This window comes from Amblyomma americanum, chromosome 10 (genome assembly GCF_052857255.1).
Source record: "Amblyomma americanum isolate KBUSLIRL-KWMA chromosome 10, ASM5285725v1, whole genome shotgun sequence".
Lineage (NCBI taxonomy): Eukaryota > Metazoa > Arthropoda > Arachnida > Ixodida > Ixodidae > Amblyomma > Amblyomma americanum.
The window spans coordinates 102296932-102324048 of NC_135506.1; the positions used below are offsets into that span (position 1 = coordinate 102296932).

Sequence of the window (27117 nt, forward strand, 5' to 3'; positions counted from 1 at the left end):
GTCGGAATTTAAGCAATCCACAATACAGCACGTATTTCCTCTACCTTTCTACATCTCCGTAGAGAGAACACATTCTGAAGAAACACGCGATATTTTCACTGCTGCGTCGACGCGTACATGCCAGTGATTTGGATGGATGGATACGGCTGAACCCTTCACATCGCCGGTGGCTCAAGCCACCTAGCCATGTCTTGTGAAATTTTACTCCTGTCTTGCTTTTAGCCACCAATCAGATAACCTTCGCTTGGTTACTTCTAACCTCTTAAAATCCACTTTCCCTTCACTACCCTAAACCCCAATGCCTTGGGTAAGTCAGCCCCGCTGCTTTCCACTGTAGGGTGCAGCCCATAATGGCGCCGTCTTCTGAGCGAGCCGGTGGCGCCGTCTGGTTTCAAACGGAAGAATTGCGCGTTATAAACCGTTTTTACGTGTCAGCTAGCCCGGCTCCGATATGCTGAAGAAGCATCGATGAGTTCGGCCTAGTGGCGCCATCTAATCGTTAAGAGGGGAACCACTCTTGTCAACAAAAACCGACGCTTCTCTTAAGCTTGAAATAGACAGAATCATCACCATAAAAAAAAGAAGAAATAGAGCAAATTCATCATTCGTACGTTTTTTTTATAGGCAAGACGAGACGAAGCGACAGACTGGTACCCCAATTCTAACAAATAACGCGCTGAAATGGACCGTAACAATGTCGAATCGTGTCCGAAGAGAGGCGTCCTGCATCGAAGGGTGCCGCCATGTTTGTCGTCGCGGGAATGCAACTTCCTAGAAGCGGCGCCAGAAGTTTGGCCTGAACCCATCAGGCTTTCAACTTTGTTTTTCCGTGGAATCTCAGCCGCGGTGGCGGATTCTGCTCGCTCTCACTGCCGAATTTTTTTTATTGTTTTCTGACGACTATGTGGATACTCTTCAAGGGTGTCGCCTACCGAATCAGTGGCCTTGTGGTAGAGCATCCGCCTCGCATTCGGGAGGTGCTGGGTTCGATCCCCAGTGCCGCCGGGAACCCACCGGTTTTCTAATGGGTACAAGGTTTCTCCGTGCCTGGTGCTCGGGATGCGCAGAGACTCAAGTCTATTGGCGAAATCTTGGAAAAGGGGCTGTGGACAAAACCCGTGGTTGACGGGCCAGTGATTCGTACCGCCGTCTAACCATGGTCCACAATTGAGAGGTTTCAAAACCCACTCCTGGCCCTTTTTTGTCGTCAGGCATGAGAACAGTGCTTTTTTATGCTCTAGGACACCGAAGCGATGGCCTTCTGGCAGCTAGAGCTTATCCACCTCACATTGGGGAATTTCGTTCCCAGACCGCCCGCCTGCGTTATTGTTGGGCGATGTCAGTGATCCTATTTTCTTCGTTTCACCTTCGATAAGTAATCGTTTCCAGGTAGCAGAGAGCAGCACCATATATATGTATATCCCTAATGCTGATAGCTGCGGCCTTTTCTTCGGTCTTCATTCGAATGATCGCCTGATGTAGACAGCACGCGATTGACGGCGTCTAGTCAGGATGGCTGCTACGAGTAACTTTATTGAGGTTCTTAAGATAGGAGCCCGATGGCGCAGTGCTCGTCTAATAACAAGGCCAACCTCTCGGTCTAATGACGACCTTGCAGTCGCTGCGAGTGAGCGGCGGAACGCTGCTGCATGTCTGCGCTAGGTGTGATCCATTTCGTCTTTTAATTTGATAACCAAACCAACTAATTTGATAATGGTGTGCCAGGGTGGTATTCTCTCGCCTTCCGGATGAGAATCTGAACATTCATTGTTGTCGTTTAGCGGTATATCACCGATATTGGACTCTTTCACGTTGGGGCGCAGATAATCGCAAACTCGCGCACTTATCTTTCACATACCATTTCTTCCTCTGACTTCTAGCCCTCCACTGCATTTTTCCTATGTCATGGTCATCTTTTCAAGCCAAACACCTCACGTGCCGTACTTCTTTAACATCCGAAAGTTAGAGAACCCTGCCTCAAGTCACTGCAGCTGAATTGTGGTATACGGGTTTCCAAGTATCTCGAAAAGTGATGTGTATCTCTTTCTGGTGCTGTTATTTGCTCGTTTTTCCCTAAGCCCTATTGCGTTTTCTCTTGACCTACTTGAATTATATGTATCTTCTCTGCATTCTTAAATACAGTATTGTGCGTTTTTATCGTGAAGGCTTTCAAAAGTTTCTCCGCCTCAACCGCTGGCTCATTTGCGATGAAACTGCACACAGAGCTTGCGTATTATGGTAACTTTTGTATCGTAGGAAGTTTGACAACGGTACTTACTTAGTTGAGCCGTGTATGATGCGAAAACTACGTAGAGATCGGCAACCAAAACCCGCAGTCGACGCTTTTTCGCTGAAGGGCGGCTGTGGCGGCATCTGTTTGCGGTAGCGCAAAGCGTCAAGACAAGGCCGTCGAGGAGAGCGTTGCAAGGAGTGCGGGCCGTTTGAATATGCCGTTCGTGTCGTTTCGTCTGCTTCTACTGAAGCGCTTACATGTTCGACTAATTAAGCGGAAAAATCACAGAACAAATGATTTAACGAGGCTTTACTTTTTAAAGAATATTGCTTGCAATGCTCGCCTCGGCGGCCTTGTCGTGACGGTTTCCACTGCCCAAAACAGATGGCGCAACCGCCGCCTTTCAGCGAAAAAGTGTCGTCTGCGGGTTTTGGTTGCCGATCTCTACGTAGACGATTACGTTTTCGCATCATGCATGGCTCAACTATGTAAGCACCGTTGTGAAACTTGCTACGATACAAAAGTTACCATAATACGCATGCTCTGTTTGCAGTTTCACGGCAAATGATCCAGCGGTTGAGGCGGGGAAATTTTTTTAATTGTTCACGATAAAAACGCACAACACTGTATCTTTGTTTTGGACTGCTCCATGCTTTTACTCAAGGAAAAAAACTTATCTAAATATCAAATTTTGCTTTCAAATATTTCATTCTATTTTTGTTCCCCTCTCCTCCACTGTTAACATCCTTGTCAGTGGAACCTTAAAGGCATTCTTAACAAATAAAATTGTTAAATAGCCTAGGCAAAGCTTGTTCACTGCGTAAAAATCTTTGCCGCTTTCGGTACGGTTCTTGCAGTTTGGCGCACTGCACCCCGTCATAGTTGGAGGCTGCCGTCACTGCACACTATCAAAATATATACAACTGGAGCGCATGGAAAAGGCGGGAACACACCGCAGCCGACCGCACCGGACGCGTCCGATCACGATGGCAGCCGAGAGGGTACTGGGGCCGGCGAGGAACCGGCGTAGCGTCTGGAAAGTCGGCTCCTCCACTTCAAACTGAAACAAACGTCGTCAGCAGAATCACGTGACGGCCGCTCGGCGAATGGCGTCAAGAGCGGCGCGAGGAAAACAGTCGCGCAAGTCTGCTCCCTGCGGGAGCATATACAGGAAGACTAGTTCCGATCAAGCCGGTGGCGCCATCTGGTCTCAAACGGAAGAACTGTGCCTTATAAACGGTCTTTATCAGCTAGCACGGCTCCGATATGTTCAAGAAGCATCGTTAAGTTTCGCCTAGTGGCGCCATCTGATCGTCAAGAGGGGAACCACTGTTGTCAACAAAAACCGACGTTAGAATCATCACTCTAAGAAAAAAGAAATAGAGCAATTTCATCAATCATACGTTTTTTTATAGGCAAGACGAGACGAAGCGACAGACCGGTGCCCCAATTCTAACAAATAACGCGCTGAAATGGACCGTAACAATGTCGAATCCTGCCTGAAGAGAGGCGTCCTGCATCGAAGGGTGCCGCCATGTTTGTCGTCGCGGGAATGCAACTTACTAGAAGCGGCGCCAGAAGTTTGTCTTGAACCAATCAGGCTTTCATCTTGGTTTTTCCGTGGAATCTCTGCCGCGGTGGCGGATTGTGCTCGCTCTCACTGCCGAATCTTTTTTTTATTGTTTTATAATGAGTATGTGGATTCTCTTTAACAGTGTCGGCCACCGAATCGATGGCTTTGTCCTTTCACTTCAATGCAGCTGAAAGTAATCACATCGATAAAATAGAATGGGGGGTATCTTATCGGCAGACAATGACCACATCGAAGCAGCCTTTACACAATTCTACCAGAGGCTTTTTTCGTGGCATCCGGCAGACGCAGTTGCATTTAAGCATCAGTTTCTTGGTGCAATGCCACAGCTGGACGAAGAAAGGAAAAAGAAAATGGAACTAGAAATAACTGAAAACGAAGTAGGGCATGCGATAGATGAATTAAACCTCGGAAAATCACCAGGACCAGATGGATCCAGTGCGGCATTTTATAAAGAATTTAAGCATGAAATTGCCCCGGTGCTATGTACAATGTTTAACGAAGCCTATGGAATACACTTTTTGCCTCCGTCTTTTGGGACCTCCCATACGGTACTCATACCGAAAACTGATGATATAGAGAAATAAAATCTGTTACCGCATATCGACCGATAGCACTCACTAATGTGGACTACAAAATTTTTATGAAGGTATTGGCGCGAAGACTACAGACAGTGATAAAGGAAATTGTTGGACCCCACCAGACATGTGGAATAAAAGGGCGATCGATTTTTTCCAACATTCACAAAGCACGCAGTGTACTTGAAACCTGCGATGCAATTAATGGGCGGGTGGCTATGCTTCAGATTGATCTCGAAAAAGCTTTTGATTGTGTTTCTCATGAAATCTTGTTTTCCGTTTTAGACCATGTGAATGTCGGTTCAGTTATCCGCGAGGGTGTAGCCCTGGCGTATCGAAACTGCACGACAAGATTGATTGTTAACAAGTGCCTGGGGGCCCCCATTAGCGTGCAGCGTTCGGTGCGTCAGGGCTGCCCCCCCAGCCCTCTCTTATTTTGTATTTACATCGAAACACTGTGTAGGAAAATATTAGAAGACAATAGTATTAATGGCTTTAGGTTGCAAGCTGCTGAAGTTAAGCTGCTGGCGTATGCTGACGACGTTGCTGTATTCACGGTTGATCAGGAGAGCATAAGCGAAGCTGTCGGGTGTGTACGCGAGTTCAGCGAAGTCACCGGTAGCGGGGTTAATTGGTCCAAATGCCTCGGACTCTGCCATGGATGGTGGCCATCCCACCCGGACCATTTTGCCAACGTACCGTGGACGACGACACCGGGCAAGTATTTGGGCGTTCCGCTCGATGCTTATCGCGAAAGCGAGGAGTATTGGAAACAGCAAACGAAAGAAGCACGTGACAGAGCTGGAAAATGGAAAGGCACCAATCTCTCCATTTTCGCCAGAGCTACAGCCTGCAACCTGTTTTTTATTAGCAAGCTCTGGTATGCGATGCAGGTTTTGCATTGCTCTCGGGTGCACATTCAGAAGTTACACCGGATTTTTGCCGTCTTTATATGGGCTTCCGAATGGGAACGTTGCAGCCGAACGAACCTGTTCCGGCGGGTAAAAGACGGGGGGTTGGGGCTAGGGCACCTCTTTTTAAGGCAGCTGGTGAACCGTTTTTTTGTTTTTTGCGACGTCTCAGACCCGTTCTTGCGCACCGTGTGTCAGGTGAGGCTGCGGCGATTGCTGCCCGATTTGTTGTTACCACAGAAGAGCTCTCGGGTGGAATTTTTGGTTACTACAAAGAGATTGTAGCAAGTGTTAGGTTTCTTTCAGCGCGTTTTTCTAGCGATTATTTGTATAAAACTAAAAGAAAGAAGTTGTACCATGATCTTTGTGATATTGTTTTCCCAGAGCCTATGTACAGGGCCTTGTACAGTGGAGGTCCTGGAGCTGATGTTTTAAAAAGGGTAAAGAAAATGCAGGTGCCACCAGGAGTAAAGACCTTCTTTTTTAAATTACACACCTGGACACTCCCAGTTAAAAAGTTTTTGGAAGGAAAGGATTTCTTTTTACCGTGGGGATCGAACTGCTTAATTTGTAAACAGCCCGAAACAATAGACCATGTTTTCTTGCATTGCTGGGAAGGGGTTTATTTTTGGGATGTGTTACAAAGGACAATAAAGAAAGAGCTACCACTTGACGCGCAGGGAATTCGTTATTTAAGCACAGACAATGAGGATGGGGTACTATTTGATCTCATAATGCTCTTGGGCCTCCACAGTATATGGCGCTCCAGAATGGCTGGCTATTATTGTGACAAAGACGCACGACCTGCCCGAATTTATTTTCGGGAAAGAATGGACTGCTTTCTGGCCATCCAGAAAGCAGCTGCGGAGCCTGCCGAGTGGCTCTCGAGGCTAGAGCCGCTCTGTATGCTTCATGAATTTTAGTATGACGAAGCCAGACTCATGATGGCTGACCACGACAGTGTCGTATGTACATGGCGTTTTGTGTGTTTTTGTTGAGTGTTTTTTGTGTAAATGTTATGGGTCAAAGCCAGGCAATAAATAAAAAAAAGAATCTATGGCCTTGTGGTAGAGCATCCGCCTCGCATTCGGGAGGTGCTGGGTTCGATCCCCAGTGCCGCCGAGAACCCACCGGTTTTCTAATGGGTACAAGTTTCTCCTGTCCTGGTGCTCGGGTTGGACGGAATTGGCGAAAGCTTGGAAAAAGGGCTGTGGACAAAACCTGTGTGTTGATGGGTCAGTGATTCGTTCCGCCGTCTAACCATGGTCCACAATTGAGAGGTTTTTCAAAACCCACTCCTGGCCCTTTTTTTTCTGGTCAGGCATGAGAACATTGCTTTTTTTATGCTCTAACACACCGAAGCGAAGGCCTTGCGGCAGCTAGAACATATCCACCTCACATTGGGTAATCTCGTTCCCACACCACCCGCCTGCGTTATTGTTGGGCGATGTCAGTGATCCTATTTTCTTCGTTTCACCTTCGATAGTAATCGTTTCCAGGTAGCAGTGAGCACCACCATATATATGTATATCCCTAATGCTGATAGCTGCGGCCTTTTCTTCGGTCTTGGTCGAATGATCGCCTGATGTAGACAGCGCGCGATTGACGGCAGTCTAGTCAGGATGGCTGCTACGAGTAACTTTATTGAGGTTCTTGAGATAGGAGCCCGATGGCGGCGTGCTCGTCTAATAACAAGGCCAACCTCTCGGTCTAATGACGATCTTGCAGTCGCAGCGAGTGAGCGGCGGAACGTTGCTGCATATCTGCGCTAGGTGTGATCCATTTCGTCTTCTTGATAACCAAACAAACTAATTTATTGATAATGGTGTGCCAGGGTGGTATTCTCTCGCCTTCCGGATAAGAATCTGAACATTCATTGTTGTCGTTTAGCGGTTTATCACCGATATTGGACTCTTGCACGTTGAGGCCTGTCATCGCTTGGGCCTCCTAGTTGGCCCGAGTAAGGGGCAGGAGGTTAGGCCTAGCTTAGCGGTGTTATCCGACAGTGCTTCTCTATAGAGCAATAAAAATGGAATCGTTTGTCGAATTCGATAGAAATTCGTGGCAGATGGTCCCGTAATTCCGGGACTGAATTGCATGGGAACAGTTATGAATAAGGCTTAAAGGAGAATTCCTAAATATTCTGCCATTTGCTGATGACATTCTCTTGCTTAGTCACTCGATCAGGAGCTAGGTGAACTGAAAATTATGATCAGTCAGTTAGACAGGCAGAGCAGAACAGCCGGTCTAAGCATTAGCATGCAGAAAACCAAAGTAATGCTCTACATAGTCTAGCAAGAGAACAGAAGTTCACAGTTGCCAACGAGGTGCTGGAAGCGGTAAAGAAATACACCTACTATAAAGGCAGGTAGTGACAGCTGATCCGGATCGGGAGAGGAAAATAACTTGAAGGATTAGAATGGGCTGGAGCGCATATGTCAGATTATGAATGGCAATTTACCAATATTCCTCAAGAGAAAAGCGTACAATAGCTGTATCTTTCTGGTACTCACATAAGGGGCAGAAAAGTGGAGGGTAACGAAAAGGGTTGAGCTTAAGTTAAGAGAAACGCACTGAGCTGTGGAAAGAAGAATGACAGGCTTAACGTTAAGGGACCCAAAGGGGGAGAGTGGTTGCGGGAACAAACATGAGATCCTCGTAAAATCAAGAGGAAGAAACGGGCTTGGGCAGGGCATGTAATGCGAAGGTGTGATAACCTATGGTTGTTAGGGGTAACGGAGTGGATTCCAAGACAAGACAAGCGTAGCAGGGGGCGTAAGAAGATTATTTGGGAGGATGAGATTAAGAAGCTTGCAGGCATAGGGTGTGCGCAGCTGGCAAAGGACATGGTTAATCGGGGAGACATGGGAGAGGCCTTTGCCCTGTAGGGGGTGCAGAGATGCTGCTGATGATGATGTTCTTGGGAAAAGGTCGTGGAACAAAGAGTTGGGTCAGCGCGCCATGGATTAGTTCCGCCGTCAAGCAACCCTAATGGCGCGTTCACACTTGGGCATTCGTCGGCGAGAGCGAGCGAAATCCGCGGCCGCCGGAAGTCTGCCTCGTTCTCACGTGACAAGCACCACGTCGCCACTAGTCGTCTGCTCATGGCATACATAGATATGGCAAGAAAAGATGTTAATCGACGCTACCCTACCGCTGCCCGGTGAAGGTAAATGCTGCAATTTTGCCGGACGATACGCCATTTCTAGAAATTTAGCATACCACACTTCCTATGTGAGACATACACCGGTTTCACCACGGTCATGGTTTTATGTAGGGAACCTGCACATTCACGACAAGCTGACGTAAAATGCTCTTTACAGCGTCGAATCATGTGGACTTCCATCTTTGATCACGTGATCACGCCGCCTTATACCTCCTAACTGCACGCCGCGACGGCTGCTGCGCCTGATGGTTCTGCTCCGACAGGAAGTGTTTTGGCTGATATGGTTCTAAAAGAGTGGTAAGATGGCACCTTCGTTTTTCTGCAGCTCCGAAGCACATGTGAGAATCCTAATTTGAGCCATTGAGGCGCGAAAACATGATCGGCTCTCGAGCCTCTTCCAGCCAACGAATAGATCGCCTGAATGCTTGTGTTTCCATCCGCTGAACATTTTGCTGAATGTTTTTTGTTGTTATTACTAATGTTCTTGCGGCAGCGCGTGTCGTTGTCCTAGTGTGTACATTCATGCAGACAGCGCGCTCCAAAACGCTCACGTGCACATCGTACGCGTTTGTTTACAACGTGTTAACGGTGCTTAGGAAACCTAGAATATTTTCTACTGGTTTCTTAAACCAAGAAAGGCGAGAAAAATAGACACGCAAGTGCTAACTGTCGTGGTAGCTCTACCATGCATCAAGCCGCCTACACGAACTGGCGTGCAATCGTTTCGAAAGATTCCGCGTCATAATTGTTATAACGCGTGCACGGCAACGCGTTCATGCTATACGAAGTTCGCAATTATGTCAGTCTCGCATGTCGCACGATACCCCGGGGGCACTAAAATGATCGAGGTCTCGTTCGTGTTAAGTAATCATCTTCCCTCTGAGCGCTGGCCTGCGGAGTCACTTTTAGTGACTGTCTATATCTCTATTGGCTCTTTATATTGGTCTTTCAAAATTGGCTGTCTGAGGCTGGAGAATGTGTTTGTTGCTTTCGCCCTTTCCGTAAGATGTGCATGGCGAACGAGCGCGAACAGGTGCAGTACGGCCTTGTGCGGTTCGGTTCCGTGAAGCTCGCAAACGATCTCATCCCGCCCCTTTAACTCTGCGTCGGAATTCCTGCAATCCACAACACAGCCCGTAGTTCCTCTACAATTTCTACATCTTCGTAGAGGGAGCGCATTCTGAACAAATGCTCGATATTTTCACTGCTGCGTCGACACGTACACGCCAGCGACTTACTACGTCCTTAATGGCGCCTTGGTCCAATCAAGCCGGTGGCCCATCTGGGCTGCGTTCCAATACTCCAAAGTAGACGGCTACTTAGACGTCTAGCCGGACAGCCGCCATCTTGGGACGCGTTCCATTGAGACTGCTTCGCCGAAGTCCACATCGATGCAGGCTAACTTGCTGTCTAAAGATGGCGGAGCTGATGTACGCGGATGAGCGAGTCGTGCTCTTGCGGGCGTCGGACTGTAGACGGAGTATAGGAAAGGAAAAATGTGAGTCATTCCATTATGTTATTTGGTACGCAAACTAGTGGCTAATTAATCTTCGTGGACGTGTGATTCCTAGCAGTGAATCACGCAGGAGAAAATCGTGCAGTTGAGAGCTTTGCTAAAGCAGCGGACGCTGTAGGTCTGTTTACGTGATCCGGCATCTGACGATGCACCTTAATTAGCACCTTGATTTTAGAGAATACTCGTCGCTGTCGTTGGTGTCCTCGACGGGCGTTAAGACGGCTGGCGTCACGGTTAACAAATGTGTTCTTCTGTTGCTGTATTAGTTGCACCAACTCTTTAGCGTGCATTCTTTTTTATCTTTACACTCTCAGAACAAATACACCGGCATGTTGCGAATTGATTTTTGTCTTTGCAGGATTAAAGATCGCTGCTGTATTTAGGTCTCTCGCTGTCTCCGAGTGCCACGTAGGGCAGACAGCAGGTTTAATGTCACGTATGTGTTTTCCTGTTGCAGTGTATATTAGCCGTATCGCATTTTGCGCATATTGATTACGGTATTTCGTATTCTTTCTTATGTTTACAGGACCATCTGGACGAGCACGTTCGAGGAGCATGTACAGTTTAGCATCAATAATAAAAGAATAATCGCATATCACTTTAGCGTCGTCTTCGGAGAGCGGTCCCGTCTGCTACAAGTAGACTGACCGATAGGCACAGCCACCAGTCCGGTTTACGCGCAAAGTCATTGCAGAAGAAATGTGTAAACTTGTTGAAAACACGTTTTTAATTATTGTTATTGCTAGACGTCTAGAGTATTGGAACGCAGCTCTGGTCTCAAACAGAGGAACTGCGCGTTGTAAACAGACTTTACGGACACGGCTCCGATATGCTGAAGAAGCATCGGTGTGTTCGGCCTTGTGGCGCCATCTAATCGTTAAGAGGGGAACCACTGTTGTCAACAAAACCCGACGCTTCTCTTAAATCTGGATGGGGCAGAATCATCACTGTAAGAAAAAAGAAATAGAGCAAATTTATCACTCGTACGTTTTTTATAGGCAAGACGAGACGGAGCGACAGACCGGTGCCCCAATTCTCACCAAATAACGCGCTGAAATGGACCCTAACAATGTCGAATCGTGTCCGAAGAGAGGCGTCCTGCATCGAAGGGTGCCGCCATGTTTGTCGTCGCGGGAATGCAACTTCCTAGAGACGGCGCCAGAAGTTTGGCCTGAACCCATCAGGCTTTCATCTTGGTTTTTCCGCGGAATCTCTGCCGCGGTGGCGGATTCTGCTCGCTCTCACAGCCGAACCTTTTTTTTTTATTTTTTTGAGTCGACTATGTGGACTCTCTTTAAAAGTATCGCCTACCGCATCGATGGCCTTGTGGTAGAGCATCCGCCTCGCATTCGGGAGGTGCTGGGCTCGATCCCCAGTGCCGCCGGGAACCCACCGGTTTTCTAATGGGTACAAGTTTCTCCTGTCCTGGTGCTCGGGTACTCCAGAACTTGGCGAAATCTTGGAAAAAGGGCTGTGGACAAAACCCGTGGTTGACGGGCCAGTGATTCGTACCGCCGTCTAACCATGGGCCACATTTGAGGGGTTTCAAAACCCACTCCTGGCCCTTTTTTTTTCTCGTCAGGAATGAGAACAGTGCTTTTTTTTTATGCTCTAGCACACCGAAGCGAAGGCCTTGTGGCAGCTTGTGGCAACAATGCTTTCGATCGCCAATCGAACACTTACACGAACATATTCTTCGCGTTCTGCTCATGACTGGGCGGTACATTTCGTAAGAACAACGTTTGGCCAGCAAATGCTTGCACATACTCTACCCACTCTTTTAAACTATTCTCGCGAAAATAAAGTTAATATTGAAAATGTAAATAAGAAAAGAATACATTCATTCTTTCTCTCGCAAATGTAATTTTTCTGCTTTTCGTGAGGTGTGTTTCTCCTGTGTCTTTTGGATTTTTTGAGGGTTTGTTGCTGTGTACAATTGCTATTATTCGCTGATAATGTTTCTCATTCATATTGTGCCTCTACCTTTAACAACAAAAAGACTGAACTTCGCGTAGTAAGAGCTAAAATGTCTGTAAATGTACTGGGATGTACTGCCTAAATTGTAAGTGCACCAAATGTTACTACCCACACCTTAATTGCTGTTTTGCCATGTAATGGGGCCCTAGCGCCGTCAAGTGAATTAACCTTCAGTTTTTGCCTCGGGTCCCTCATTTCTTTTTGAAATGAAAATGAACTTCAAACTCAAACATTGGGAAATTTCGTTCCCACACCGCGCCCGCCTGCATTATTGTTGAGCGATGTCAGTGATGCTATTTTCTTCGTTTCACCTTCGATGGTGATAGTGCGATCTTGTGCGGAACGGTGCCACGGCGGAAAGGTGTCATGGCTGTGCATGTCTGAATGTAAAATTGGATAAATATAATTTTAAAATAACCATAGTCTAGAAACATAAATCTATACTGCGACAGGCAGATCAGGAAGAACGCGTTTTATGATGACTCAAGAGGCAGTGCCCTACCCTTTAAAGCTAGGTCTGGGTGTCTTACAACGCACAGCTAATAATAATAATTGGTTTGGGGGAAAATGAAATGGCGCAGTATCTGTCTCATATATCGTTGGACACCTGAACAGCGCCGTAAGGGAAGCTATAAAGGAGGGAGTGAAAGAAGAAAGGAAGAAAGAGGTCAGGTAGTGGAGGGCTTCGGAATAATTTCGACCACCTGGCGATCTTTAACGTGCACTGACATCGCACAGCGCACGGGCGCCTTAGCGTTTTTTCTCAAAAATAAATTTAACGAAGAAGGTGGCACATGTGCTGTGTGTGGTAAATCTCTAGAAACAATAGAACGTCTCATACTCATTTGTGATATGGTATGCATCCCGCTGTCGATTCAGGCGCTGCCACCTTCCTGAGGCGCTGGGCTTTAGAGACAACAATGGTCATGTAAATGAATCTGCGGTGGAAATTAGCCAAAAGTGATGGGGAGGTTTGTGGCTCAAAAGCAGGGAGGTGACATAAGATTATAGGTGTAGGAAAACGTATATAAAAATGGCGACCTTTAATAACAACTTACATTAGAGTTAAATGAAAATAAAGAGAAAAAAAGCTGAGCAAGGTGGAAACTGCCATCCCCCCGTTTCATATGGGACGACCTACCTTCCATCCATCTATCCAGAGGTAGTTGTGATCCATTTCGTCTCCTTGGTAACAAAAAAAAAAACAATTTTATACGCAAGTTCCAGGGTCATATTCTCTGCCTTCCGTATGAGAATCTGAACGTTCATTATTGTCGTCTAGCGGTATATCATATCCACATAGTTCTTAACACAAAATCCCAGAACCTCGTGACGATTTATGAGAAGAACATTCGTATCCCAGGCGGAGGGGCAAATCTGGCTACGTTCTCAAGTCGCTCCATTCCCGTGTTTTCCAATGATTCGGGGCTCGAAATGAAGCAGGGGATCCACCACGGACCCCCCCCCCCCCCCCCCCCCAATCCTGCAGTGGAACGTTCGATCTCTTGCAGCGCGGTACTCCGAGCTTCGCGTGCGCATCACCGAAAGCACGCCAGAGGTTATCGCGCTGCAGGAGACATATGTGCGGGTCCACGATGGGGAGCCCCGACGGCGGCTACGCGGCTATGTTGGTTGCCATTCGGCCACCACATGTGAGGAGAAGTCCTGTGCTGCAGTGCCCTGTGTGTACCGCTCCCATCGGCCTGGGTAATCGCGGTGTGCGGTATATGTGCGGCGGGATGTGCAACATACTCTCGTCGGCTGCCCAGGAGTGTGTGGTGTTGACACGTCCGTGGCCTGTTTTTATGTGCGCCCAGCTGTCACGTGGAACGCACTGTGTTTTCGTGCAGTGAGTTCGTGTTGTGCCCCGGGTAACTACGTTCAACAAAAATTTTGTTGAAATCGTCATGACTATGGTCAACAGCCTACTGGCTTTGGTCACTCGCTAATGTGATGCAGAAGATATTAATGCTAAGAGAAATCGTGCAAGTAGAGCATGCGTTATCTGCTTGATTTCCGTGGTGACCATAGAAGACCTGCGGTGACGACTGCCTACCTACAGCTAAACACGACTGCAGAGGTGGAAAGTTTTGCAGGGGCTGATTTCCGAGAAGCAGCATACACTTTCGAGACTGCAATTGTCATTGCTTTGGTCACTTCAAGTTGACTTTTCTTCCGACCCTTCCATCATATTGACTTGGTACCCTTCTGTCAATGGTGTACCGGTAACGTACTTGTTATTTCTGCAAACTAGATCAGGCGTTATCTTGAAAGTCACGCTGCTGAAGTCGTGCCAGTAGAACAAAAATTATCAAACGTATTGGCTGCTGGTTCAGAGAACATAAATGCGTTCTGTGTACAAAATAATCGATTCAAGAACTGAACAAATAAGGCATTGCTCATCTTCTAGTAAGTGTACAAGCTCCATGGACCTTGATCACAATCCGAAGACAGAAAGACAGTTCCTCGACAAGAGGCAAGGTGCAACAATTGATCTTGGAAAAGCATGTCACTAGTACAACTTCGCCCAGCATGTCAAAAAGCATACCTGTGCTGGCCAATGGTGCAAGAGCGTTTTGTTTTCCCAGTAGAACAAGCATATATATATATATATATATATTGTAGGGGTGTGTTTATTCGGTGAACCCAGATGATTCCAGCCGCTCAGGGGAGACTCGCAGCGAAGCGTCAGGCGTGGCGAAAGAGCAAGGCAGCGAACAACTTCTTCGTCCTTGAGAGCGGCAGCCCGCGACGCATGTCAGTGGTTATATCGATGAAGATTACCACACTACAGTTTCCCCCCCGGGCAGAGAAGGAGCCATCCTGGCGACTCATGGTGCCGAAAGGACAGACGGATCGTAGTAGGGCTTGATTCGGTCCACATGAACTATTTCGCGTCCACGGCGACGCAAGTCCGCAGATGGCGTAACGGGCTCAACTACGTAGTTCACAGGAGATGTTTTTTGAAGCACTCGGTATGGACCGTGATACCGAGCAAGAAGCTTCTTTGACAGGCCGGCGGTTGTGGCAGGAACCCAGAGCCACACCAGGGAGTTGGGCGCATATGAAGGCGCCTCACCAGTGTCACGATGGTGTTTTTGTTGCCATTGATTTTCCTTTGTGAGCGAACGAGCGAGCTGACGGCATTCTTCTGCATACTGGGCGGCGTCCGAGAGTGGCGTCGATTCAGAAACATCAGGGCGGTAGGGAAAAAGCGCGTCCATTGTGCAGGTTGGCTCGCGCCCGTAAAGAAGAAAAAAGGGAGAGAATCCAGTGGTGGTCTGTATCGCAGTGTTGTACGCGTAGGTTACGAAGGGAAGAACGTGGTCCCAGTTGGAATGAGCGTCGTTGACGTACATGGCCAGCATGTCACTCAGAGTACGGTTGAAGCGTTCTGTCAGGCCATTCGTCTGAGGGTGGTAAGAAGTAGCGGTGCGATGAATGATGCGACATTCTTTCAGTAGGGCCTCGAGAGCGTCGCACAAGAAAACGCGTCCGCGGTCACTGAGCAGTTCCGTCGGAGTCCCGTGGCGAAGAATCAAGTTGTTGAGAATGAACAAAGCAACGTCTCTTGCAGAGGCAGAGGGTAACGGTGATGTTTCAGTGTAGCGAGTCAGATGGTCTACTGCCACAATAATCCACCGGTTTCCAGCAGGAGTAGTCGGAAGAGGGCCATAGAGATCTATGCCAACGCGGTCAAACGGACGAGCAGGGCAGGGTAACGGCTGCAACGAAACAGAGGACTTCTGAGGAGTTTTTCGGCGTTGACAAGATTCGCAAGCGCGCACGAAATGTCTTACGAAGCGGTACATTCCACGTCAGTAAAATCGCAGACGTAGGCGTGTGTAGGTTTTCAATACGCCACCGTGAGCACATTGTGGGTCACCATGGTACGCAGCACAAATGTCGGCGCGGAGATGACGCGGGATGACTAGAAGCCACTTCCGTCCATCAAGCAAATAATTGCGGCGATAGAGAAGACCGTCACGAATGGAGAAGTGGTGTGCTTGGCGGACGAGCGCTTTGGAGGAATGACCGGGAGTAGGACTTGAGAGAAAATTCAAAAGTGCATTGATCCAGGGGTCATTCCGCTGCTCGGTAGCCATGTCGATAGTTGTAAGAGTCGACATATCGTAGGCACAGACGTGGTCAGACGAATTATCTCTAGGCAATGGCGAGCGGGAAAGAGCATCCGCGTCCGTATGCTTCAGCCCGGATCGATAAATGACATGAATGTCAAACTCCTGGAGACGAAGAGCCCAGCGAGCAAGGCGACCGGATGGGTCTTTCAGAGAGGCAAGCCAGCACAAAGCGTGGTGATCGGTCACAACGTAAAACGGTCGACCATACACATAAGGACGAAATTTTCCGATAGCCCAAATAATGGCCAAACATTCCCTTTCTGTGACTGAATAATTAGATTCTGCCTTTGTCAATGTTCGGCTGGCGTATGCCACAACATACTCGCTGTAACCAGGCTTACGTTGGGTAAGGACGGCACCAAGCCCAATACCGCTGGCATCAGTGTGGATCTCCGTAGGCGCAGCCGGATCAAAGTGGCGTAGAATGGGCGGCGAAACCAAAAGGCGGCGTAAAGTGTCAAAGGCTTTATCGCAGGCTGGAGTCCAGGCGGAAAGGTCGGAGCTGCCGGCAAGGAGCTGGGTCAGAGGAGCGATGATAGAGGCGAAGTTCAAGATGAAACGTCGAAAGTAGGAGCAGAGGCCGATAAAGCTCCGAAGCTGCTTCAGGGAGGTTGGCTTCGGGAACTCTGCAACTGCGCGAAGTTTGGTGGGGTCGGGAAGAATGCCGTCCTTAGAAACTACGTGGCCTAAAATTGTGAGTTTTCGAGCGGCAAAGTGGCACTTCTTCAAATTCAACTGAAGCCCAGCGCCGGCGAGACACGTGAGGACATCCTTTAGGCGGAGAAGGTGAGAAGAAAAGTCGGCAGAAAAAACTACGATGTCGTCCAGATAACAAAGACAGGTCTGCCACTTGAGTCCACGAAGAACAGTGTCCATCAGGCGCTCGAAAGTAGCCGGGGCATTGCAGAGGCCAAAGGGCATAACGTTGAACTCGTATAATCCATCCGGTGTTATAAAGGCAGTTTTCGAGCGGTCATTATCAGCCATCGGTACCTGCCAGTAGCCGGAGCGCAAATCCAAAGAGGAGAAATACTCGGCTCCCTGTAAACAGTCCAAGGCGTCGTCGATTCGCGGCAAAGGATAGACATCTTTGCGCGTGATTTTGTTAAGCCTACGGTAATCGACGCAAAACCGGATGGAACCATCTTTCTTGGTGACCAAAACAACCGGAGAAGCCCATGGACTGTTAGATGGCTGTATGACGCCCCGGCGAAGCATGTCGTCCACGTTGTCAGCAATGACTTGGCGCTCAGAGGCCGACACGCGATAAGGACGCTGTCGTAAAGGTGCGTTTGTACCAGTGTCGATTGCGTGCGTAACGACAGACGTGCGACCCAGAGCAGTGTGAGGAAGGTCGAAGGCAGAAGTGAAGTTCTGTAGAAGAGCAGCGAGTTGATCGCGTTGTGCGGGTGGGAGATCTGCGTCAATAGCTTGTTGAAGAACATCGGGTGGTGTCGAAGCGGTCGCTGTATCGCAAGAGCTGAGCACATTAACGGCTAATGAAGTAGGCGTTGCAGGAAGAGTATTTACAAGCGCGGGATCAAGTTCTTCAATACGACCGAGACACTCGCCGCGTAGCAGGACGGACGGGCACGAAAATGGATTTGAGACGTACATTGCACTAAGGCCATCTTCGATCTTGAGGACCGCAAATGGAAGCAGGAGGCAGGGATGGCGTGAAGCGGCGTCGGAAGGTGTGAAGAAGACAGTCGAACTAATAACGCTTTCACAGGAGAGTGGAACGAGGGCAGCAGAAAATGGAGGAATGTCTGTGTCACTGGCGACGAGGAGTTTTGCAGGCCGGGTAGGGACGTCACACAAGACGGTATCACAAAGAGGTAAAAAGGAAACTTCCGCGCGGGCGCAGTCAATAACGGCATGATGAGTGGAAAGGAAATCGTAGCCCAGGATGATGTCGTGTGAGCAGCGAGACAGTACAATAAACTCGATGGTGTATAAGACGTCTTCGATGAGAACACGGGCCGTGCACGCCGCTGAGGGATGAATGCGCTGTGATGAGGCGGTGCGAAGCGAAAAGTCGGAAAGTGCGGTGGTCACCTTACGAAGACGACGGCAAAGAGCTTCACTGATGACTGATACGGCAGCGCCCGTGTCGACTAGAGCGAGTACTGCGACGCCGTCGACAAACACTTGAATTACGTTAGTGGGAGAACACCGAGGACTTGAAGAGTTCGAACCAAGCGCAGTTCTTGCCCCGGGAACTGCGACTGTTAGTTTCCCTCAACGGTGCCGGTAGAACGTCGGAGTGGGGACGGGGAACGGCGACGAGGGGAAGGTGATCGGCGAGCTGTGTACGTTTGATTGTCACGAGATACAAATTCGGAACTGGGCGGATTTCTCGGCGAGGGCTGGTCTGTATTGTAGGAGTAGTTCCATAGTTCAGGTCGAGAAGGTGGAAGGCGTTGGCGGCAAAGGCGTGCGACATGGCCCGGCAGCCCGCAAGAGTAGCAGATTGGTCGGTTGTCCGCGGTACGCCAAGGGTTCGTAGGGCCTTGGCGTACCCTTGGAATAGGGACATGGAATGCAGACCCAGGCAAAGGCGAAGGAAGGTTGGAAGGAGCGGCCTGGTAGGAAAGAGATGCTGATGGCATGAGCGGCCTGGCCGCAACTTGGGCGTAAGTCAGTGGTGCCGTTACTTGCGCTGGCACGGGGCTGGGCGGCAGCACAGGGCTGGGCGGGAGCATGGAGCTGGGAGGAAGAACGTCAGCGATGTGATCTTGAACGGCACGCCGTATGGTAGGGGCCAAAGACGGAGCCATGTCAGGAACAAGGCGGCCACTATCCTGTAACTGAGGGACCAGCGATAGCTGGCGGGCGACCTCTTCTCGAACGAAGGCTTTGATTTGCTGAAGTAAAGGGCTGTCCTCTGATGGGGTAGAACCGCCCAGCGCAAGTGTAGAGATGGCGTCGTCTCTAACACCGGACCGCCGGGTAGAAGCGCGCTTCTTACGAAGCACGTCGTAGCTCTGGCAAAGCTTGATCACGTCACTCACCGTGGCAGGATTTTTTACCCAGAGCATTTGGCACGCGTCGTCAGCGATGCCTTTCATGATGTTCTCGATCTTATCCGCTTCAGTCATTAGCGGATCGACACGCTTGCATAGGTCCACGATGTCCTCTATATAACTAGTGAACGACTCATCGACTTGCTGAGTGCGCTCACGCAAGCGTTGTTCTGCCCGGAGCTTGCGAACTGCAGGGCGGCCGAACACTTCTGCAAAATTCTTTTTAAATGCAGACCAAGATGGCAGGTCTGCCTCATGGTTGCGAAACCAGAGGTTCGCCACGTCAGTCAGATAAAAGATTACATTGCTTAGCTTGATAGCGTCGTCCCATCTGTTGTAGCTACTGACGCGCTCATATGCCGCCAACCAATCGTCGACGTCCTGGTCGGCTGTGCCACTGAAGAAGCACGGATCACGCTGCCGTAGAGCTCCAGAACACAGCACGGTGGTTGGGAGGGGCGACGATGTCGTGGCAGTGTCATCCGGCATGCTGGAAGCAGAGGGTAACGTGCGGCTTCTTAGTTCCAGGGTGGACGGGAACGTACCCAGCAGCACCTGCACCAATTGTAGGGGTGTGTTTATTCGGTGAACCCAGATGATTCCAGCCGCTCAGGGGAGACTCGCAGCGAAGCGTCAGGCGTGGCGAAAGAGCAAGGCAGCGAACAACTTCTTCGTCCTTGAGAGCGGCAGCCCGCGACGCATGTCAGTGGTTATATCGATGAAGATTACCACACTACAATATATATATATTCACCAAGAAAGTGACCCTAGAGGTAGCGCTCATGACGTACAAGTGCTATGCTGCTCTCTCAGTAGGGGTATCTGGGAATTAGTGCAGCCTCCGTGTGTGCCTAGCGCTGGAAATAGAAGTAAAATCAGGCCAAGATTTCACGGCGATGCACGATTTAGAGCATGGTTGAGAGCCGCGGATTCCGGCTTCGCTTCGCATTTCTTTTGTACATTTTATTTATAATACCGGCAAACAGCCAGAACCGCCTGTGCTACGCAATATGCATCTTTCGACTTTACTTCGCAGGACAGCAAACAAAAATCTTGAGGCATCTTGTGACAACCGAACTTGGCGCCTACTCTTTGGGCGGAGGTGGCGCCATAGCGCTACTGCGGTCACCAAGATGCGTTACCAAAATGTTTTTTTTAAATAACACATTTTTACAATTAATATATAAGGCCTATATTTGTGTTGTTATGTATAGAGACGAATTTAATTTTGTTGAAAGTTTTAGCTTTCTTTATATATCACGATGCTTTCTCGATGAAAGCCGTCAGAGCGGCCGAAACGCAGTCAAGTAGGGTATAATAGCCAATCCAACTTATCAACCAATGAGATTAAAGCGTGTCGTTTTTCAATGTTCTCGATGGAGTTGTTGACAAGGTTTGTGCGCTTCCTGCTTTTTCCAGCCCTCTTATAGCCCAAAACAAACATTATAACGCCCCCCTATCGCTGCAAGGAAGTACAAAAGATGAGTTCGATGTGTTTCGACAAATGGTGTTACCTTCTTTATCCACTGTGCGCTCTTCGGTGGCGTGTTTCAGTTGTGTGTTGGCGTCGCCTTCTGGCGCTCTCTTATGGTTTCTTGTTCTTCTCCAGACCGAGATGATCCTCGACTCGCAGTACAGGAGGGCAGATGGCGTAAGCACCAGCGAATCGGGCCAGGATGAGAGCCTGTACTGCCGAACACTCAGTGTCCAACTCAAGGATGATTTTTGCGCAACGGCACGGCGGTGAGTTCCGGGAGATCGCGGCAGCTCCGGGCTGTGGTTTCGCCTCTCCACAAGGGAGGATTTTTGAAATTTTCGGTACCCCGAATCATTTCTGAAGTGACAGCATAGCTGATAAAATATATTTTTTGGCACGTATTGAAGAAAATCGGCATGGGGGGCTCAAAGAGCATTGAAAGCTCGTATTAAAGCATGATCACTTCACGCCAACGGTTGGCTTCGCCATAAGGGCGTGTCGGTGCAGTTTTCACATCTTCCTGTTTGTCAGTGGGTTAGGTTTAGGGGATACCATTGGTTGGATCTGCATTTGCTCTTAGTAACAGCGAATAGATCACGCGAGGAGTGAACCGGAGAAAAACCATCTGCCGGCATGACCGGGGACAGGTGTTGCAATTGAACAGATACTCACGTTATGTTTTTTTGTTCTTTCTTTCAGTGTTTCGTCCGTGTGCCTCAGTATACGCAAGAGCAAATCATCGACTGTTGGTCGAAAGGTCAGTGTTGCTCCTTATTTCTCCTTGTTGGATTCTTATAGAAAGGGCAAAGAAAGGTAGGGCATAAAATGGCTCTTACTAAAAATGTAGAGGCGATATGTGCGTGTTTTAATATTTGTAAAGAGCAATTTGAGCAGGTTGCATCACAGGAGGTTCCCAGCTCGTTTGCTCATATATGCCGCTGGAGTTTTCTATGTTTCTGCAAATGTAAATGTTTTATGCATTCTTCTATTGACACACCTCGTGAGAAGGGACATAACTGGCAAAGGCTCATATTTTTGCCCCTCTGTGGTTCAACGAAAGGACAGCAATACACCCTTGAAGAGATACTCTTTGGCACGTTGAGGTCAAACCAGCTCATATTACTACGGATGGCACATTGTCACTGGACAAAGCCCAAACCTTAATCTTCTCCCTTTAATGACTTTATTTACAGTGTGCAATGGTTAAAGGATGCAACTCGATGTATACTCTGGGAAACGTTTATGATGTGGGTATCACCGTATGACAGACCTCTGCATTGTGTAGCTTGACTGCATATAATCCCAAAATGACATTATGATGTCCAAAACCAGTGCAGAGGCGATAATGGATTTTGCAGTGGGTAACCTCAAGTGAATTTTTTACTTTGCCTGTAATCTCTGCTGCAGAATGTGTCAGCCAAAGGAATTTTGAGGCTTTACTTGTTATTATCCAGACGGCATTATTAATGCTAACAAAACGTGTACGTGTTTTGTAAGCACTAATAATGCCATCTGAATCTGAAAACCATCTAGCCCATCGGCAAGTTCTTTTAAACCATAGGTCATTTTCATTCTCTTTTTCATTTTAATCTATGGCCTTTGCACGTTTCAGGAGCTCCAGATCCAGCTTACAGATGATGCAGACCCATTTTTTGTCTACACTCTCACTCTCACTGAAGAAGACTTCCAGAGGCAAGTCTTTGTGTACTTTTTTATTTACTTTTTTGTGCCATTGTTTGTTAAAAGCTTTCTTCACTTCTCTTTTTAGTCTTATTTTTTGGTTCATGCTGTTGTGCTAAACACAAGCAATGTAACATTTATCCCAAGTTTATGAATTCTCTTGAGCTTTCTCTTGCCAGCCCCTCCTTTCCTTTCCATCCTTGCTTCTGTGGCATCAGAGTGTCTGAAACTGAAAAGTCACTGAAACTGAAACCATTGGCTATATTTCTTGCACCATAGAAGAGCAGATGTGTAGCTGTATTGCCAATTAAGTAGAGGGGAAAAAAGCTTTATTCTTCCAACAAGAATGAAAAAGAGTCGAGAGGGAGAACCTACTTAGAGCTTGGCAGACCCTTGACCTTCGTTAGAGGGTCTGTCAAGCTATTGGCTTATAGATATATGCTATAGATACATAGGTAGGTATTTTTTGTCAAATATGGTTTCTTTTAATGTACAACTTATTACAGGTGCATGTAAACTATTTTATCAACTATATGTAAATGACTAATGCCTGTCACGGCTGAAGTACAAAAAATGAAAACAGTATTACATTCCAATACAGAAACAATATTACCTTGAAGTTACAGTGTTACAAACAATGTTGCAGTGTCTCTACAAAGAAGGTAGACACATGCGACTTGATACTTCATGCGGGGCTGGGCTTCATCAGAGCACCTGCTGCTTATGAATCTCCAAACTTTCTTGCAGCGCTTAGAGGAGATGGAAGGCATCAGATGCCTCGAAATGGCAGAAAACCCTTTGCTTGCCATAAGCAGGCCCCACTGGTTAAAGCGTTAGGTGCAAAAGTTCTACTTCATGCCTGGTATCTTGGTCTGTTCCTGATTGGTTCGATGAAGCAACAGCTGTCTTGTGTGCAATTGTTACGCCAGCTGCTGGCAGGACTAGCGTTGTTATTGCTGCCAGCAATTGCTGCAGAGTGGCAGCCTCTCGGGTAAATGTTGAGTGAGAACTACCCCCACTTACTAAGACAATTCAAAGCAGTAAAGTGACCTAGAAAATTATCTCTACATGCCAGCATCACTCTCTGTGGTCTAATTCAGTGTTTGAAGTGGTCTGAAAAGCCTGGAACTTTTTCTTTAATTTTCTTTAAAATGCTGGTTTTCCTTCGTGATAAGATAACGGCGTCCATTATAGAGCTAGGTGGCATCCCTGTCCTCTTCAGATATGCGAGCAACACCAACATGTTCACATCATGCGACATCAGGTGATGGTTGGCACACCATGAAAATGGAAGGAAAAGGTTTCAGCTGATAAAACTGGTGCAGGAAGCGAAAGAGTAGCCTTCATTGGCTTTTGAACATGGCAGCGTGTAGTCATTATATGTGCAGCAAAAGCAGGTGCAGATGCTGTGAGGTTTCTTGACACTCAAACTCCTGTTCCGAAGCATTGACTTTCACAATTTTCGCAGCAATTTTCGAAGTGGAATGTAGTTCAAAAGAGAGTGAGGATGAAGAAATGAAGAGCTGGTGACATCACATGTGAAAACACTTCAGGGCCAGCACGGTTTTACCACTTTACACATGCGACTCTATGTTCTGAATTTCCTGTTCCACCTAAAATGACTCACCCACATGGCAGTGAAAGCACCCTTCATTTTCTTGAACAGTGTTCTTATGATGACACTTCCTGTATCTAGAGGCAGCTCACATAGAAGTATATGAACGGCATTGGATGCCCGGTGGCAGCAAGGAAATATTTTTATGCACAATTTCAACTTTTGTGCCAAACGTATTATTTCAAAAATGACTACTCGCTTGTGTCACTACCAAAGCCAGCCGAAAGCTGTACAAGAGATCGATAAGTCTAAAATAAATTAAAAGAAATTTCATTAAGTAATTTTTCTTTTGCGAAATATTTTGGGAAAGAAACGTTTGCCTTTTGTAGGGGAGAACTGTGCATTATAAAAGTTGTTGAAGAATGTTTTAGAACCCCTTAAATAGAAGCACTTGGGAAACCTTGCCAGAATATTTGCTTTTCTGGCTTTCATTTACGCTGCTACATTCACACCTCGTCTCGCAGCCTCAAGGCACAGCAGGGCCTTCTCGTGGACTTCCTGTCATTTCCACAGAAGTTTGTTGACCTCCTTGAGCTGTGTTCCAAAGATGATCAAAAGGTTTGCGTTCCATGGTTCTTTCATTTTGCTTTTCTTTTATGCTTTTTTTTTGCTAGTTCGTATAAAGACTACTACATAGTGTCTCCAAAGCCGTATACATCACAAATACTGCTCTTGTGGGTTAAGTCATCACATCTTCTTGTTTGTTTGCTTATTTACTGGTTCATTAATTCACTTAGGTATGTTCTTTGCCTCGGGGACATTTTAGAAGGAAGTAGACAACACAGCTGGAATAAGCCTGTCAAAAAAATAAAAGTGTGTCATGTCGCAATGGACATCAAGTCTTCAGATGCACGTCGCTAGTTTTTGTTCCTTGGAATCAGTCTTAACGAGCAGCCTATTGGGATGTACGTTAAGCACAGCCTTCTTTTTTCGCTCCTTAGCTATGCTTGTAATATTATTTACGCATTGAAATGCATTTCTAACATTGTGTCAGCAATGTTGGTAATCTTTCGTGTAGTCCGTTTTTATGAGCTTGTATTTTTTCGCTTTTGTAAAGCTCTGTTTTTTTTTTGCATGACATTGTCAGCAGTGCTGTGCATCACAATGCAGCTAAGACGTGCTTACTAGCAGGTTATTTAACTAATTCTCATTAGTCAATTTGTATTTCTAACTTTCACTGTTAGGCTTCTTTTTGCCCAGAGGCTTGACGCAAATGATTTCTAATATCACTAAATACTTGCGTGCACATCTTCGCAAGAATTCGCGTATCTTTTAGGTCCGCGGTCAACAACTAAGCGTTTCCAGCGATCAGCAAAACGTCGAGGGCTTGCTATACAGCTACGGTGACAGTTGCGCAGTGCTGCACGTATGAACTCGAGGTGACCTGTTGCGAGAGGTCACCGGCTGTAAAAGAGGACCGCTTTTGCAAAAAAAAAAATAAATACTGTTACTGGATGTTACTGCGCTTCCATCGAGGGCTGCCTTCATGGGCTACCTCCGAGAAAGTATTATTCATAAATAATACTTTGTGCCAGCAGGCACACTGTCGCAATAAAAATAAACATCCTACCCTGGTTCTTCTCTTTCGCGTAATGCCTGTTTTCCTCGTTTTCTTGTAGTGAAGTTTATATGTCGGCTACGCACAACTGCGTAACACCGATCTGTACAGAAAAAAAAAGCAGACAATTGTGAGAAGCAGTAATTTGCTCATGGTGAATTGTTTATTTTATTTAGATCATACTGTTAGCTTCGTCAAAGGTTGTTACACGAAAGGGCGAAATTGAGAAGCAAAAAGCACAAGAATATACAAATGCAGGCGAAGGAATTTAGAAAAATAAATAAAGAAAAGTTTATTGCCACCACAAAACAAGACTGTTTTAAGTGCCAAGCCAATAGTATATTGAAAGGAGCATTGATGTTCGAAATAAAAGGGTACAATGCCACAATTGCACGAGGCAAATCGAGAAATAAAGGAAATGTTTCTGGAAAATATTCAAACAATAGAAATTACATTAATTATAGTGCAATAAGAAATAATACAGGACAACGATCAAGAAGAGATGTACTTAGATTCGGTAGAAATTCATTTAGTGACGGGCTCCTGAATGTATCATTTCTTAGTGAGTTCCATTCTCTGACTGCTTGCCAGAAATAAAAATACCTAAATGTGTCGCAATCGAATCTAAATTCCGTTAAATTTTTAGAATGTCTTGTGCGCATGTTTCTTGTTAATGAGTGGGATAGGCATTGAACTACGCCTAATTTCAGGGCTCCACTCGAAAGTAGGTAAAAAAACTTCAGGCGTGAAAAACAGGCTCGAATGCTGATAGTGGGAAGACAAGCTTGATGAAGCGACGGTAGGCAAGAACTGTATGTCGAAACGCTCTAATATGTGCAAAAGGCCCGGTAAGTACCGAACTAAATGGGTAACGTATTAAATAGTTGGTTACCGATATTTCTTCTTAGTGTGTCATCGGTCAGCTCTTGTTAACTGGGCCTTTCAAGGGTAGTAATCTTTTGGCTCTTCTACCATTGCTACAGTGGCGACTTGTGACGTCACAACTGACAGCTAAACAACCAACATCACTGGACAGTTCCTGTACTGGAGGCGGATCTGGTAAATGGAAAAGAAGCTAGCGAATGAATCACGAAAAAAGTCCTTGCTGAATATGGCTCGAAAGGATACTTTCTCAGTAAGGATACTTTTTTGGACATTCATCTATCCCAGAGCTTGTTATGAACTTAAACAAACAGCACTAGAGCGTCGTTGTTCTGAAATCCTGAGGGTAGCCTAACTTTCAGAGGGGGCAGCCTTCTGCTATTTTGGCAAATCGTCGACCGTTGTGAAAACATCGCGACGAACGAGGAGGAGTTCGCGATATTTTTCGGTCTCTTGGATATAAATGGTCCACATGTCGTTTCCCACACATATCACAGCCGACTACGATTGTACCTTCGACGAAAATCCTGCGGCAAAAAAAAAAGAGCGTTGACGGAACGGATGTCTCGAGTACGCCGCATTTAATACGGGCTATTCCTACTGCAAGATATCTGCGTGTTTTGCTACAGGCATGCATGCATGTACCGCCGCACGCGATTAGACGGCAGGCACTGCCGGGCGCGCCAGTTGGCATGCTGGGATCATCCGCCTCGCTCGCAAGCGCCAAAGTGATCGTACAACACCTTTCCGCCTCACGTCCGCCTG

The 27117-nt window shown here is 47.2% G+C and overlaps 2 protein-coding genes across 2 annotated transcripts in view; both read left to right on the forward strand.

The window, feature by feature from the left end:
- Positions 1–24773, forward strand: part of LOC144107286 (uncharacterized) — a 79485-nt gene extending 54712 nt beyond the window's left edge. The window contains exons 2-5 of the mRNA XM_077640288.1: positions 20750–20883; positions 21317–21374; positions 22230–22309; positions 24377–24773. Of these exons, the coding sequence (XP_077496414.1) occupies positions 20756–20883; positions 21317–21374; positions 22230–22309; positions 24377–24773 (663 nt within the window). The 5' untranslated portion in view covers positions 20750–20755. The remainder of the gene's footprint in view (positions 1–20749; positions 20884–21316; positions 21375–22229; positions 22310–24376) is intronic.
- The window catches only part of LOC144108582 (piwi-like protein 1), a 220560-nt gene that overhangs the window by 173507 nt on the left and 19936 nt on the right, over positions 1–27117 (forward strand). The window lies entirely within an intron of this gene.